Source organism: Liolophura sinensis, chromosome 6 (assembly GCF_032854445.1).
Source record: "Liolophura sinensis isolate JHLJ2023 chromosome 6, CUHK_Ljap_v2, whole genome shotgun sequence".
In the NCBI taxonomy this organism is placed as follows: domain Eukaryota; kingdom Metazoa; phylum Mollusca; class Polyplacophora; order Chitonida; family Chitonidae; genus Liolophura; species Liolophura sinensis.
In genome coordinates this window covers 76,305,372-76,322,526 of record NC_088300.1, presented here as the reverse complement: position 1 = coordinate 76,322,526, position 17,155 = coordinate 76,305,372, and the positions used below count along the sequence as shown (strand labels likewise).

General features: G+C 39.5%; 2 protein-coding genes across 2 annotated transcripts; one reads left to right on the top strand and one right to left on the bottom strand.

Annotated features, from left to right (window-relative positions):
• The first annotated feature begins 404 nt into the window (after window positions 1-404).
• On the top strand, window positions 405-8,816 carry LOC135467566 (zinc finger and BTB domain-containing protein 24-like). Its single transcript, XM_064745338.1, is given in 8 exon segments — window positions 405-791; window positions 3,562-4,177; window positions 4,391-4,656; window positions 4,867-4,943; window positions 4,945-4,990; window positions 5,623-5,874; window positions 6,289-6,372; window positions 7,219-8,816. Coding segments are annotated over 7 exon segments (2,361 nt in total). The 5' UTR covers window positions 405-791; window positions 3,562-3,695; the 3' UTR covers window positions 8,373-8,816.
• Window positions 8,817-11,121: 2,305 nt separating this feature from the next.
• On the bottom strand, window positions 11,122-17,148 carry LOC135468414 (PRELI domain-containing protein 1, mitochondrial-like). Its single transcript, XM_064746665.1, has 4 exons — window positions 17,026-17,148; window positions 14,985-15,143; window positions 13,996-14,212; window positions 11,122-12,714 (listed from the first exon to the last, which is right to left on the bottom strand). The coding sequence occupies exons 2-4, from the start codon at window positions 15,074-15,076 to the stop codon at window positions 12,394-12,396; spliced, it is 630 nt and encodes a 209-aa protein (XP_064602735.1). The 5' UTR covers window positions 15,077-15,143; window positions 17,026-17,148; the 3' UTR covers window positions 11,122-12,393.
• Window positions 17,149-17,155: the final 7 nt, after the last annotated feature.

Genomic DNA, 17,155 nt, shown 5'->3' with positions numbered 1-17,155 from the left:
ACATAATCGGTACAAGCCTATGTACATGCTTTGCCGATTATTCCCTTGCTACTACAATTATTCGAAAGGCGGGCCTACTGAAGAACAAAACCATTTAGTGTCATTACTGCGTGACGGGCACCTATTTGTGTAAAAGTAGTGCATTGTGAAAACGAACAAAACCATTTAGTGTCATTACTGCGTGACGGGCACCTATTTGTGTAGAGGTAGTGCATTAGTGAAATCGAGACTCAAACAGTGAAATATTTCTAGTTTGCTTATTTGTACCAGAGTTATTGCCCCTTACTTCACAGTCCACAAGGGGCCGCTTGTACCAAACAGTCATCAATTTTAAGCGATTTTATTTCCCTAAATATCTCCTGCTAGGTGAGTTTAATATGTTATCAATGCCCCCATCGTTTTTATTGGGTGTTATGTGTGATTGATGGGTTAGTGCAAAATATACCACGCAGAGAAAATTTGATACATAAAACTGCAAAAATTTAAATGATTGTTGGTTGGAGGGGCGGTAGGATGAGAAAGATTATGGATCGCCACGTACTGTACTGTACACCACCAAACGTCATCCAATCCTTAACCACTAAAGCAGTTATGTTTAAAATATCGAGATCCATCTATTGACTTGAAGCAAAATAAAGCACTTCGTTGTATGCTTTGCATGTGGAGAAAGCGAGGAAAGAAATGTTTGGTATCGAAAACTGGACCCTGTGTGACACTGATATGGTTAACATGTCAATGTCACACAGTATTCATTGTACCCGAGGTTACAGGATTTCTCCCCTTAGGCTGAGGTATTCACTCGTGATCTATTCCCCTCTCGGACAGTTACCCCTTTATGTAAAGGGAGTAAAAATAAGAGTTAAACTACATGTAGAAAGGCTTAAAGTTTTACTGGTGAAGACCCAACTGGATGCGTGTAGTCTTTCCAGCTTCTTGGATGTAGGCTAGTTCCACGTACCTCTACACCTTCGCTAACACAGTGTGTGGAGCTAAATGTAGGCCTACATGCTACAGGTGTCCCTTACACAAATTATATTTTTGAAGTGATGTCATAGCTTCTCTGAGCCAATCACCAGAACACTCTTTAGTCACGTGACTAGAGTATTGGAGTGAAAACAAACCAAATTTAACCCAGGCCAGATAGGCCTTGAATAAGAATTTAGACTGAAAATATAGCTTTCAGGAATTTTTTTCTGCCAAAGTAGTCAGAATGTGCTTAACTTTCAAATATGATTGTAACATTGTCCTGAAGTACTTTAAACTGTAGAAATCGGCAAAAATCAGCATTTCGCCCATCATTTAGCTCCATGTTATTTATCACCTCCTGATCATTGTGAGGAGCCCAGATACTCAGAGCTATGAATACAACTTTACACCTCCTCTTGGTTACGTCCTTGAGTTTCAGGAGTTTTGCAGTCAGTGCATAGCCAAATTGTTTTATATCCATTAAGTGAATATTTACAAATTTCCAGCATTGCACAAGCTTATCAATGTTTGCGTGTTCAGTCTGTCTCATTCAGAAATTATAATTGGTAAATAAACCTAGCCATACTTTGTTGTGTTTAATTTGGAACCTCTTGTCCAAACCTTTACATTCTTGTGGTAACAAACAGCTCTAACAAACTTATCACCTTTGCAAGCTTCATTGACAATAAGTCCGCATTTCAGGAACACTTCCGCGAGTTCACATAGATAGACTTCCGCGAAGGAACACAGCTAAAAGAGCTGCCGACATACCCAACTATGCAAGACGTACATTCAGTCCAGCAGGTAGCGTAAAATCTCTCTTTTTAGCCACATTTATTTGCGAGGGCACCCACCCTGTCTCATCCATCTCAGCGTCAACTCCCGGAACTCCTGAAATGCCATCTCACTTATAAAACAAATAATTGTGTAAAACAACTAATAGTACATATAGGTATTAAAACACCAGCCTTAACCATTTACTTGACAAACGTGTTGAGAATATTCAAGAAAGCATCAACGACAGGCAGCATTATGGTGGGAGGAAACCAGGCACAGCCCAAGGGAAACCCACAGTTGTTTGCTGCTGTTAGTTGTGGCCCATATGCAAATAAAGATATTAAATAATTAGATGACGTTTCAAACAACATTGAGTGTGTCACACAGCATACTGTCCTGTATGTTCACCTCCCCGAATAATATCAGTTCATGTTGTTTATTTCTATGAATAAATAAATTGAAGTTTGTTTACTTGTTTGGTTTGATTTTATGATTCATATAAAAGCTGATTATAGAAATTTCCTTCAGTGATAAAAGGTATAGTTTGCACAGTTTATAGATATCGCTTTTGTTTTTACATTTTTGATATTTTGCACCCAGATGCCATGACATGGAAAAAAAACCTGATGTTCATCATGATCCAATCTGAGCTCAGCAGTCATAATACATATACTGTAAACTTTTACGTTCCTACGTCATGCAACAATATGATGTAACGTCATACATAGACAGCCCTGAAGTATCTATATCGACTGCAATGGCCTAATAATGCTTGCCGTTGATTGGCCTAAAATGCATGACGTCTGCGTAGGGAGTGACGGAGAACAGCAGCAAGAAACTACATGGAATATGCCTTAATTTTTATTTTATTTTTAAGGGGTAGAATAGGCTTTTAACACCTTTGTCTTGATGTTTGTAGTGTAACCCATACCTCTAAATGTTGTTTCGTACCTCATTAAATCTGACGAAACAAGGTTCATAATATCGGCTTACACAACAAACACCAAGATGAAGGTGTTAAACCCTTAACCATCCAAAGGCTGCCCACAGACCTTCCCACATATGGCCGGAGAGGAAGCCAGCATGAGCTGGATTTGAACTCATAGTGACCGCATTGGTGAGAGGCTCCTGGGTCAGTGCACCGTGCTGGCACACTAACCACCTCGGCCACAGAGCCCGTCATTTAATTTAAAGATTAGCATAGTTAGTTACTTATTTAATTGGTTTTTTACGCTGTACTCAGGAATATAAGGAATCAGTATACATGTGTAGTTTTCTGGTTAACTGTGCATATGACAATTTTCAGTTCATACAGTTATAAGATTCATTTTTCACCATTTTTTTTAGCGCTGACAGGTAAAAGATGTAACATTTATCAATTAAACTGCCATGCAAGGGGTCAGCCAACGCACCGAAAACTTCATTGCTGCTAGTTCTTGTTACACAGCAGTTCCTAGCTGTCCCACTATTCTCCAACTAACACTTACTTGTAGGTTAAAAACAATGGACTGCAATTCACCTCATTCATTATTTACGTAACAAATCTTTCCTTAATAGTCCTAAATAATCATCTCATTGATTATCTCAGTGGCTGAGATATTTGTCTGTCAATGAATAAGACAAACGTTGGTTCAGTCCTAGCCAAATACAGGCAATACAAATTGCCAGATGCTTTTAGCGCCTGAATGGCAATAAGCAGAACAACTCGTCTAACAAAGAAGAATATGCTGTTATTATCATTACAAGATTTAAGAATTGAGCACAGAAACATTTTACAAAAATAATATTTCAGTAAATAACTTTTCTCTGTATTATCAGGTTAATGACTGGACTCTGAAGTACGTTTCCTATATATTTGTATTCTCTGTGAAGGCCTTGGGGAAGAAGTTTCATTGTGAATTGACCGAGCTACCTTTTATTAAATGAAGATATTATTATAATGTTGAGATAGAATGGAGAACAGAGAAGGGAGAAAAACAACAAAAAGCCTTGTTCAAGACAAGTCTTGCGGTCTAGACGATAGTAACCGTGATGACACAGGTGAATCAGGTGATGTGAGGCCAACAGACCATCAGCCTGTTGTAGTACAGTCCGAGACGTCAGAGGGTCAGTCTCACGTCGTTATCGCCCTTCAGACTCCCGACGCCGTGCAACACAGCACTAACACAGGCCTGCCAATATCCAAGGAAACCTTTGTGGAGTTTGGCCACAGTGAGGCAGAAGCTGAAACCATTAGTCAGATATTCATCGAGGTGTGTTCAGCAGAGAGCATGGGCATGGTCGAGCAGTCCGGGGCACATACAGCATCATCAGGAGAAGATGCACTGGATGCATTAAGGATACAAAGAGACCAAAGTGTTCAAGTTAATGACTATGAGATTGAGCGATCAGGAAAGCTGCCAGCTAGACGGAGGATTATACCCTACAAATTCAGGTAATTTTATCGTCTTGTCAAGCTTGAGCATATTATGTATAGTTATTGCAAATAAATAGTTTGAAAGATTAAAAAATTTGAAAATGAGAACACTTTAACACAGCAGGTGGCCTATTGAGTGACTCCTAATGTGGATTGGTATCTGCTACCTCGAGCATTTCCTCAGATGTTCCAGAAATCAGCGAACAGTTATTGTTGATAATTTTTCAACAGAGACTTCAGAAACCCAGACTCTGAAGAAGAAGATGGCGGCGACTCAGACTATAACCCAGAGAATGACTTCCTACCGGTGAAACGAAGACGAGGAGCAGGACGGGGTAAAAGAGAGGTAGATGGTGAGGCTTCAGAGAGTGTGAACAAACCTGGCAATAGCAGGGGGAGAGGCAGGGGCAGAGGGAGGGTTAAAGGTTCCAGAGGGACCTACAGGAAGGGCAAGGGATATACCTGCCAGAGTGTGACAAGGCCTTTACACTTAAAAGGTGAGTAGTTGAAGTGAGAGTTGTTTTCAATATTTGTTTTCAAAGTACACAGCCAGGTATCTTACTCATTGTTACTTATCACTCCAAGATCAGTGAAGGTTGAGTGTGTAAACGCTTGCATGTGGAAGTCTTTGTTTCATTTTTCATCTCCTCACAGAGTTGTTAAAGTAGATGCAATAATCCTGTAATATTCCCCTCTTACTTTCAAAGGTAACCTGAGGGTACACTTGAGGATCCATAAAGGAGAAAAACCATTTGCATGTGACTTTGAAGGTTGTACAAAAAGTGTTCCGTACTAATGAGACTATGAGGAGGCACAAGCTTGCCCACCTGGGTAAGTCAGAGACTATCACCTGTCTATGTGACATAATGACAAACGTCGTCACCACCTGTGAATGTGGACCTCTATGGTGGCCTGTTGGTTAGAGCATCCGTCTCGAAATTATTAGACCCGAGATCAAACTCTGGTCATTTTATACCAAAGACTTTGAAAATTGGTACTTGTTGCTGCCTTGCTTGACGCTCAGCACTAGGAGGTTAGAACAAGTAAATAGGGCTGGTTGGCCTGGTGTATAATATGACTTGGTGGGGTGTCATTTCTGGTGTCTTTGGCATGATGTGATGACATGGACTCACCCTGCCACAAGAAGACGCCGTGTATGTACACACACCTAATGACTCCTCATTGTCACATGACTAAAAATTGTTAAGTATGACGTAAAACCCCAAGCATACGTACATACATATGCACATGTTTGGTATGGTTGTTTCAGGGGAATGCGGAGCAAAAGGGAGGCTAAGGATGCAGATCAATTGTTGACTTTGACATAATGTAAAAATGTAGACATGCACAGTAATGTTTTATTTGTCGTCTTGAGGAGCCCTGAGGATGACCTGATCATTGACAGACTGTTTGGATATACCTGTACTTTGTAAATAGCGCTAATTCTGTTCCTTCTGTTGTAGGAATTAAGCCATTTGAATGTGAAATTTGCCAGAAGAAGTTTTCATCTAATGTCTCCCTGAGAGAACATGTGTCAATTCACAACAACGTCCGGCCGTATCAATGTGACAAGTGTGACAAGTCATTTCGTCACATCAGCACCCTCAGTCGTCACATGAGCATCCACTCCTCCGCTACACCTTACAAATGTGACCACTGTGGCAAGCAGTTTGCACAGATGGCCTATCTACGTTCTCATCAAAGGGTCCATACAGGTAGGTTTGCACAAAGCAACTGACCAAGAAACCTTATGTGTTGGCCACAGATGAACAATCCACGTACAGGTGGCACAAGAGTTCTCTGCCTTAAATATTAATACTAGTCAGCCAAATATACAACAAATGAAATGTTTGTCCAGTTTCTGTTCTCCAGGCTTGAGACAAACAGCCAGATTGTCATTGACAGTCAAAATTATTCAATGCTCCACCTGGCCCATGTTACTAGATTATGACAGTTTGAAAATCACATCTGGTTGAGCAGCGATGCATGGCTGTGGCTTGTCCAACTAAACTGTGATAGCGGGATTGAGTAAGATGAATTTATGGCCAGTATAAATGATGAAACATGTATCATCAGTCCAACTCTTCTCCTGTAACCATCTGCTTTTGTTTTGTTTTTTTTTTTTTCAGGAGTTAAACCATTCACTTGTGACCAGTGCATGAAAAACTTTGCTTACCAGTCTGATCTTATCAGACATAAGGTTATCCATACAGGTAAATAAACAGTAGCATCAACAATAGTAAAACCAATATTCTCCTTATTTTCTGTCTGGTTTTCTGTCCAGGGTGGGTCTACATACATGTATATACATACAGAAGCACATTAATCATGAGAGCAGCTGCCGTGCCTCATAAACCCCAGATCCTGGGTTCCATCTTGAATTGAGTTATACACAGGACATCGTAATATTGGCATGATGCCTCACCTAATGTGACTGGTTGTGACATCATGTTTGGAGTCTTCAGCATGGTATTCCTATGGGACAGTACTATAAATATTTTGAAAGCAATGTAAAGCCCCAATCAAACAGACAGACATAAATGGAGAGAAGCATGCCATGCTTTCTCTATATGATTCCCCCATCTGCTGACTCTTGTACATACCAGTACTCGACAATGCTTGGTGCATATGTGTACAGTTACATAAACAACCAGACTTCTATGTTTCTTTTTATAAACAATTGGGTAGTGGTGCATTTTGGTAAAATATATAAACAAAGACTTTAGATGAATTGCCTTAGATGTATGTCTGGAAAATCAAATCTGCCCATGCATTCAGGACAAAGCAAAAATAATATTCTTCTTTCTCACTGTGATTTGCAGGCTACAAATATTTCCCCACTTCTTCAGTATAATGTCTGTTTTTAATGTGGTAACATCGCTAGAGTGGCTAGTCTGACTGGAGCACAGACATGCGAATTATTTACTGTTACACGTACCTGATTGAAAGCAGTTTGAAAGAAGTAACAGATCAAAACACATTTACAACTTTAAATACTAACCACCAGTTACATGCATTCTTTGTAGCAAGTAATACGGGGATGCTATTTTCTGTTGAAGGTTTGAAACCATATGCGTGCGAAGTGTGTAATGCTCGTTTTTCTGACCCATCCAGTCGACGACGGCATCTCAAGGAGCATGTAGGATCCAAACCATATCCTTGTGAAATGTGTGGTGAGGAGTTCAAACGTGCTGGTCAGCTGAAAGGTCACCTCAGTAGGATACATAATGCTGTCACAGAGACTGTCAAGGTAGTAGGGGACAAAGGGACAATACAATTCTTGTGCAAAAATCCCTCAGGGTCCAGGTCTCAGAAAGATGCAGAAGAAGAGAATAAAATCGTGCAGTTGATTAGCAGCTTAAGCAGAAGTGAGTCTCTCCAGCAGATTTCATTGGTTGGTCAATCACAAATGGCCGGTTGCCATGCCAATGACGTGGATGAGGACACACCTGATGCTGACTGTGAACAGATTCTTATTGAAGCTGCTCAGGCAGGAGAAGTGACTGTACAGACTATGGGAGAACAGTTAATAGTGACCAGCCTAACAGAGTCCATAGGTAATCACTCAGCAAGCCAGCAACATGAAGTACAACTTCATCAACAGATTGTGGAGACAGCAGACATTCCTTTTGTGGAGAAGGATGTGAGTTTAGAGCCATCAGCTGTCAGCGCACAACCGAATTCATCAGTAACGGACAGCTTGGAGGAAGAAAACGATGAAGACAATGTTGTGGAGTATATGTATGGGATAATAGAAGACATTGGGGATGAAGATGGACAGGGTCAGGTGGTAGAGATCTGTTGTCAACAGGAGGATGCCGAGATAAATGAAGGTGAATCTCTGGAGACAGCCATTGAGAGTGAGGAACAAGAGCAGGAGGCGGAGTCAAACAGTAAAGCTGCCACAGAAACACTCACAGCCGTGGATTATGTCTCTAATCCTGACTTCTCCAGCCAGGGCTATTACAACTGGCTGTCAAACTTTACAGAGCTGTGTAAAATGGTACCAATGCCTTTAGATGTTGACTTGTTCCAGAAGATCAGTCAGGTCCACAAGACTTTGTCAGATGTCATGGCAACGCCATCAGGGGTACTATCTATCAAAGAAAATTATAAAATACTAATGAGTATTACTCGTGATCTAAATGTTATCATAAGCGAACATTTAGCCTTTGTTTTAGATAATCTAGACAACTCTAAAGATTCCAGTTGAATGTGATTTTATCCTGGCTGTAAATATTCCCGACTGGTAGAAATGGGAGTATAGTTGGAAAAAAATCAGTGAAAATCTTCTAGATCTTCAAGATCAAGTGAATAACACCTGTCAACCTAACCATTACTCATTCTAGAAACATGAACCTATCATATCACAGACGGTTTGGTCTGTTTGCCATCTTTGTCAAGTATCTCAGTATTAGGGACTCGTGTAAAAATGAATTCGTGAGTTTATGATATTTGGGAATTGTGACTTGCCAACAGGTCACCTCAAGTTCAGCAGTCATAGGTTTGTTAATGAAAGAGGTTGTTCACTAAGAGCAGCCACCCAACCACTGCGGGGTGTGTATTGTTAGTACCCTCTGGCTTCACCTGGGGCTTCCACCCTATCTGTCTATTCTCTGGTATAGTTTTCCAAAATTACATTTCTTATTTCATCATATTGTTTTATTTATTTATTTATTCATTTATTTGATTGGTGTTTTATGCTGTTCAAGAATATTTCACTATACGACGGTTGCCAGCCTGAACTGACAGCGACCACACTGGTGAGAGGCTCATGGGTCATTACAATGCGCTAGTGCGCTAACCAACTGAGCCACAGAGGCCCCTCATCATATTGAAATGAAACTTCATTGAAAATAACAGAATTGCAGCATCATACTTTCAAGTAGCATTTATCAGAAGGTTGGAGAACACAAGCGCTTCACTGGAGTGTTCATCACTGGAGTGTTCATCACTGGAGAACACCAGCCCTTCACTGAGTTGCTTATCAATTAGGCAAGTGAAACATTCTTGAGTGAGATTTAACAGATTCCCCTGCTCTCACTGCTTGAGGCATATTGGGACAGTAAATGGTCAGTGAAGCATGTGGCTGTTTGCACAGTTTAACATCAGCTGAAGACTGTACATCTCAGATGGTTTATCTGGAAAACTGTAGTTTCCTCTCCTCATAAAACTGACTGCCACTGTTAAGCAACAACTCTTCTTTTGTATGCTCGAGATGCGGAGTTAAAGCGATCAAATCCCTAAAAAAATCTCTGATTCTTAGACAAAGGTTCAAAAGTTCGTTGAAGGCCAGTTGTCTTTGACCAACATGGTTTGCACATTTGTCCATCCAATGTTCATTGAAGGCCTGTTGTCTTTCACCAACGTGTTGTGCACATTTGTCCATCCAACGTCCACTGAAGGCCAGTTGTCTTGCACCACCGTGGTGTGCACATTTGTCCATCCAACGTCCATTGAAGGCCAGTTGTCTTGCATCAACGTTGTGTGCACATTTGTCCATCACATCAGGGAAAGTTCATCAGTTACTTGCCAAAGTTATGTGCTTTACCTTGGGCACGTGACTTTACTCTGCTCATTAACCTGTGGTCAAATGATAAAGGTGGAATACTCCAACCATGTTGTTGCTAATTTGCGAAGGCATGGTATTCCTTGACCCAGGCAAAACATCCAAGGTATCCCATGCACAGATACATGGAGAGACACCCAAAATTCATTTTGCTTCAAGTATCAAGCTATTATGGTGGAACTAAAGTAAATAGTGAGCAAATAGATTGGCATATCAACCACAACAGCAGGTTGCCCTACCCATTCTCTGTGTAGACATGTGGCTGACCAGTAGATCTAGTGCATAGCCTATCACTTTAACAGCTAGAAGTATTGTGCCCTGGTACTGAACAGTTGTCTCCAGCTTTCTGTGTAGTCTTGTATAGTGACCAATCCTGTTCTTGAATACTTCTTAATCATTGAATTTTGGATGCATTGCCTATTACCGATAGGCCTGTGTCACATAATAGGTTTGTTTGACATCTACAAATTTCTTTAGATCATTGTTCATCTATAAGCTATGGGATAGTAAACGTGCACAAATTTACAACAGCAGTGGCAGTCTCGCAATAGGGTTTCATGTCATTTTGCACTCAGGATCATTAAGTGAATGGCTTATTGTGAAAGACAGCATGTCAAAAATTTCCTAAACCAACCAGTTTACCCTCCAATCAATAGACAGACAGAAGAACTAGATAGAACTGCTTACTGAAGGTAAAGAGCAGTTAGTGTATGGTATTGATCCCCCTGGATGCAGAGGTAGGTACAGTGCAAATATTTTATTTCTTTGAGTGACATTCTGTTGTGAGCTAGATGCACAATACACATTTTCAGCTGATATGTGACAAGAAGATAACACTTGGTCTGATGTGCCAAGAAAAGTCAGCATGTACATCCAAAGATGATCTGGTCACCTTAGCAGAGTTTCAGGACAGTATATGCAATTCTCATCTCAGTCTCTGGTAAGTCTCATATAAATGTATCCTACTATCCAGTAAAAAATGCTCCTATCTGGAACTGTCATTCAATGTCAACAAGGGGCTTCCATGGCTCAGTTGGTTAGCGCTCTCACCAACCTCTCACCAATGCAGTCGCTGTGAGTTCAAGTCCAGCTCATGCTGGCTTCCTGTCCGGCCGTAAGTGAGAAGGTCTGTCATCAACCTGCGAATGGCTGTGGGTTTCCCATTTCCGGCAACCATAAAACTGGCCACCATCGTATGAGCGAAATACTCTTCAGTATGGCGTGAAACACAAATCAAATAAATAAACCAATGTCAACAACCTGTTTGCGTACCCAGACTGGATGCTCAGCAGACATCATCCACTCACATACAGAGCAAACTTTCAAGTATACATTGGTCTTGTAATAAGCAGTTGACAGAAGTAGTCCTCTCACAGGGCTGTGGGTGTGCGGCAACACAGCCGATCCTTAGTCACATCTTCATGTCTGTTCTAAATTAAAAGACATAAGTGTACTGCTACAACTAATCACAAAGCCAAAAAAAAAACAAATAGGTTAAATGTTTTACTCTGGTAATGGCAAAGTACAGGTGTTCAGATATTAAAAAGCCTTAAAGTATTTTCCTCTCAAAGAGATGTTGTATGTTCCTCACCTTGAATTCTTTTCTACATTTAACCATGTATATAACAGAAGCATAACACTGCTAACTACACAGTGGAGAAATTAGGCACCAATCTGGTCCACAAACACAAGCAGCACCTACGGTTGTGAAGGTCGCATCCTAACTATAACAGTACATCTTTACATCTTTTGGTTTCAAATTCCAGAGATGAGAAGATTTATAGTAACCAATAAAACCTTCTGTAAAATAAAATTAATGACATGTTTGAATTTTTTTGTCTACATAAATGTCTACTTTGACAGGGAGGTAGTTCTTTCAAATCTATGTATGATTATTAACATGATAAACAATTTAAAATGAAAATTGTATTCTCTATGGTCATATATTTTTACAATAATTGTCTCAGTCATTTCAATTCCTTATGACACATTTTCATTCAATATCTGCACAAAGCCTAAAAGGCTTCAGCATACAAGTACATGTAGTTCATGTTGTCATCTAATATTTATACATGTATATCTTATTAGCAGACCGCAGTCAATCTTACCAGAAGAAAATCCTGTCCCAAACATTCAACATACAGTATATACACAGAAGTCTTTCCAAAGACAGTAAATAGCGAGATCATGATAGTTTACTGTTAACAAAGCATACAAACAATTTCTTAACATACAAGCAAGGAAATGGCACTCTTTGCTAAACCTATTACGCATTACTTCCTTATTCCTTCCTTATTGAATCATTTTTTTACAATTATGGCACTATTTTATAATAAAAGGATTTGTAAAAGTGATAAAATGCATATCAGTTATGTTCCGACCACTGTGAAAGGCAATATTAACCTCAACCTTAAGGTAGATAATTGCAAATGCATTCTGGTGTATTTCACCAAAACCCATTGCCAGCCTTGTACATTTTATACAAATTGCAAGGTACCAGGAAGCAGGTACATGTATATAACAAGCACTAAAGCTACAAGTAACAAGGTACAATCTTAAAACAAAAATTCATGACAGCACAGCTTCAGGACAATCAAATGTTGACAAACAAATCAAGACTGACTCCAAATGAAATTGGTGCATGGGAGTTGTTGGGAATGGCTGATCAGTTGGTCTGTAGAAGTGGTGAAGTCTTTGCCTTGGCTATCTCCGTGGCCTTTCTTGCTGTGTCCCTGAACTTGTCTTTGCTATACACTTGCTGACAAGCTGCATTTTCTGCAACTGGATCTGTTTGGAACAGTCTCTCCAGTGTGAACTCCAGACCTTTTGTTGCTCGCTTTAGATTGTTTTTGTACCTCTCACATCCGAAAGCTGTAATTGGTCGAGAAAAACCAAAGAGGCTTGAGCAGAGCCAGGCCTTTCTATCACACTCTGTCCACTTCTTACTTTCCCCTGCCATAGAGTAAACACATTTTTCTTCCAAAGCCTGAAACAAAGTTAACAGGATTAAATCAACAGATCATAGCCATATAATCGTGATTCTCTAAAGTGTCCACAATTCTCGTGTGCTTTAGGCTGAATGTTGCTTTCACTACAATGCAGTCATGCCACCATACATGAACAGGTAGTTCTATCCTGGACAAGCAGACACGACAACGCCATCACACATGGCACTCACCCTATCACATAATACTGACTCCAGACAGACCAGTAGGCCTACTTTGGCATGACTGCATAACTTACAGGTGCTGTACTGAAGGGTGTAACTGTTTCAAGGAGAGCCCACAAGACAGCAAACTACAGGTACCGTTTTCTCTTGTTTTCAAATCAACAGTCCACATTGATAAGATTATTTTTTTCAAGATGCCAATTAATAATGTTTAAAAAGTTCATTTTTAATGAGTTCAAAAAAGATCACATAACAGGAGCAAAAACTGCAATCTGTAGTTGTTACTGATGAGATTTCAACAATGCATATACGTACAAACATATTACAACCAAATCACTCCTTATAACTTAATTACTGTATACACGTATGTATTCAGACCATCTATAAAATTGTATTTAATGCATATGAATAGTTATAGATATTCAAAGCTAGCAATTCAATCTTCAAGAAAAAGGCCAGCCATATACTGTAATTCTTCAACCTTTTCGTTTGTTTGCAAGGTGTTTTCAAGCATATTCCGAAGGTATTATTCTGTGTAGATTGATAAAATTATAGCCTTTAAGAAGCCCTGACATTGGCAAATTCAATCAGTGTAGTTTTGTCTCCAAAATCTAATTACAAATGTTCATAAACTACCTTGAGAGTTGCTCTTCCATATGTTTGCAAATGTTTGCATTTGTTGTCGCCTGTCAGCAGACATAATGACTATGCTGAGGAAGACTCTGCATGTGAAACAGACTGTCATGCTTTACAGGGAAGCCCACAAAACCCACTTGGTGTTTCCCACAAGTTAGATGTCTCAGTTCCTCATACAGTAATAACTGCGCTTTGTGGCATGATATTGCCTATGTCAAGCTTTATTCACCACTACTCAAGCAAACTATGAGTTATACTCTTGTATGATTGCACCTACAGGTATCATTCAGCGTGTCACACCATTTCAAGACCTATCAGCAGTGAACTACACACAAGGACAAAGCACTTTTGATTATTACACATTGTAGACAGTGCTTGCTGACCAATCTGAATTCCCCAAAACTTGGCCTCTCTGCAAGTACCAATTATGAACATCCCAGGTCCTAAATACCCAACACTCACCAAGAACCTGCGCATGGCTATGTTGCGGGTGTAGGTTATGAAGGTCTTATTGTCAGGATCTACCACAGTCTCCTCCACGATGCAGACATTCCTGGGGCCTGGAACAATCCTCTCTCCCCAGCGTGGCATGCGATTGGTTTTTGTCAATAGACGTTTGGTGTATAGTTTGCCTTCTCGCACCTCCCTGGACAACACATCCTCTGTCAGCACATGCTTGCTGAAAATTCAAGGAAATACACATTGCTCTTATCTCATTTCAGCACTTCAACAGATATGTGAAAGTAAAATGTTATGCCTTAGGTCACATGGATGTGGCAAACGTTGAGACATCCTGTTTAACTTATAACGTTCAGCATCTACTGTGATTAATTCGCATCAACTTGTTTACAACACTTCTAACTACCACATACTCTTTAATCTAAACTCTGACTCTAGAAACTGATTGTCCAGAGCAAAAATTTATTCAGTCAACTTGAGCAGTTCTTATTGGTTGTGCAGAACATCTGAATGGTAAATGTGCACAGAACTAACCCCAGTATCGGTCAGATAATGGGTTCTCTACCAGAGAAAAAAATATAGTATCAAACATGAAATAATGTAATATTCACATAAAGGGACATAATTAACTATTTCCCAACAACGCTGTCATTATAAACATGCTGCAATTTTTAACATGATAACAAAACAAATATAAGATCCACAACTTCTATTTATTCTGTGAACGTTTCAGTATAGCTATATGTACTAATACTGTTGTCAAGCATAATATTTGTTCTGTTATCCACCTGGCCTTCTATATGCCACTGAAAGAAGTCAATTTTTACATTGTTTTAAAATCAGTAAACTCACATTGACCTAAAACACTGCATTCATCAGCAATTTTTCATAATAAATTAAAACATACCATGTATGAGTACATGTGAGTACAATCAATGTATGTCATGTAAGCTTTACTGAAACTTTGCAATCATCAGGTGTATCTTCCTTACCTGTGTGGGTTAGGGTACTTCTGCCATAGGGCACAGGATACTTGGTCCCATGTGTACTTGATAACAGAGCTGGAATCAAAAAGCTTTACCATTCTTGCCTCAATAAACACTTTCCTTGTTGATCTACACACACTTTTCTCATTATAAGCATGGAGCTACCTGAAAGTAAAATCAGACCAAAGATGTATATTAATGTTGGTTATCAAAACTACCCTGGATAGTTTGAAGCCCTTGGTTATCGATAACCTGTCTGAGACAACAGACATATCTAGGAAAAAGGCAACAAAAATTTTATTTGGATTCCGTGTGATTAGATGACAGAAGACAGATTCTCCAAATCATCAGATTGTTTCTTCCCTCCTTAAACCTTTGGTCTACTAGCCTTGTACTGTAAAAGCCTGTAAATCCTGATACAGAGAATGAAGATACATGTTATACAGACCATGTTCTAACCACTGGTGAGGCCTATTGGCACAACCATGTCAATTACATGAAGAATCTGCTTCCCACAATGAACATCTGAGAGGCATGTAAATAACAAAGACGCCACCCAATTCTTTACGCTGAGCTCCCCCTGCTCTTACACTTAGGTGGTTGGGGTTATTCTATTTATTAGTATTCTATTTTGGTTGGGGGGTTATGTTTGGCTGATGGATAGATAAGGGCGCTGCCAGTTTTGGTTGCTACCCAGATGTTCAGTTAGTTCATCCAGATGGACCTGGTTGTTATTGTGACATTCATCACAACGCTGAGCCCATCCCAGCCTCTCAAAAAAGTCACCATGCATTTTAGAATACCAGGCCGATGGAACTGGACCCAATAAGATCAGTGCTCATGGCATTCAAACTAACCTGCAAAAAATAGTTCCTTTTTCTGCCCTTCTTGGTTGGATTATGAAGTTTGCAGTTGTGCCTGCAGAAAGTGTAAATACTGTATCATAGTTTTCTGGATATTTTCAATACCAGAATTTAGATACATTTCAGAAACAACATGCAGACCACAGGATTTTACAAAATGCCCGTTGACAACCTGCTGTTTGGTGTCTTTGGAGTTCTTGCATAGTTTCAAGCACCCGGATTCCTTGCAAGGCACACAAAGTGATAAATAACATGGAGCTAAATGGATGAAATGCTAATTTTTGCTGATTCCCAAAGTTTAAAGTACTACTAGACATTAAAACTATCATATTTGAAGGCAACATACATTCTTATTACTTTTCCAGAGAGAATTTCTTTCCTTTAAGCTATATTTTTCATGTTTTATGCTAAAATGGTCTTTAACATCTAGCCTACCTGGGTTAAATTTGCTTTCTTTTCACCTCCAGTACTCTAGTCACATGACCAATGAGTGTGCTGATGATTGGCTCAGAAAAGCCATGACATCAATGCAAAACTATGAATTTGATCACAAGACAGTGAGTAAACTACTTTGGTCACCAACTCCGTGCATAGAACATTAAAAGAAATAGTATTCAAGACTTAACCAGAAATTTACATAGAAATGAGTAATTAATGTCAGTTTGATTGCCATCAGCAGGAAAGAAGTGAGAGGTTGAAATCTATGCCATGTTTTTTAAGTGAGAGTAAATTGAATGGATGACAGAGTGAGAATCTATTAGTTCATCTAGAAGGATCACAGGAGTTATCGTCTTCTTACTTACGTCTCTGAACAGACACAATACCACAAGGAGTCAAAAAAATACGTTACCCAACTCCAGTACGAGTAGATTTGAGCTCCAGAAAGATAAATTAGATTAATGTCAACATGTAACCATAAACGAAAAGCAGATTATTCACTGAATGAAATAAATTGACGTCACTCAACCACATGTCATCAGCCTTAACTTTATAAATCCACAATGTTGTCACGATGAATGTCAGAATTTGAAAATAGTACACCGAGTCAAACTAGCTGGGCCAGCAAAGCTGTATCACTCACTATCAGTCATTGATGTGATGTTGTTGTTATGTCTTGAAATAAAACTGCCGATTTTTTCCGTAAAAAGACCAAAAACAATGTTTGTCACCTCTCAGAAGCTTACCCAATTTGTTCTGCACAATGTCTGTTTATGATCTACCCATTGTTCGTCTTCAAAACATGAAAAAAGTCGTCAAATATAAGCTTCTCGATCTCATGCCTTCCCCTCGTGAGGCTATTTCATGGCCGACTCA

Excerpts from the sequence above, each read along its gene's own strand:
- LOC135468414 (XM_064746665.1), bottom strand. The coding sequence starts at position 15,076 with ATGGTAAAGCTTTTTGATTCCAGCTCTGTTATCAAGTACACATGGGAC. Across the intron at positions 14,213-14,984 it reads AAGTACCCTAACCCACACAG|CAAGCATGTGCTGACAGAGG; the intron begins GTAAGGAAGATA and ends TTGAATTTTCAG. Across the intron at positions 12,715-13,995 it reads TAGCCATGCGCAGGTTCTTG|GCTTTGGAAGAAAAATGTGT; the intron begins GTGAGTGTTGGG and ends ACTTTGTTTCAG.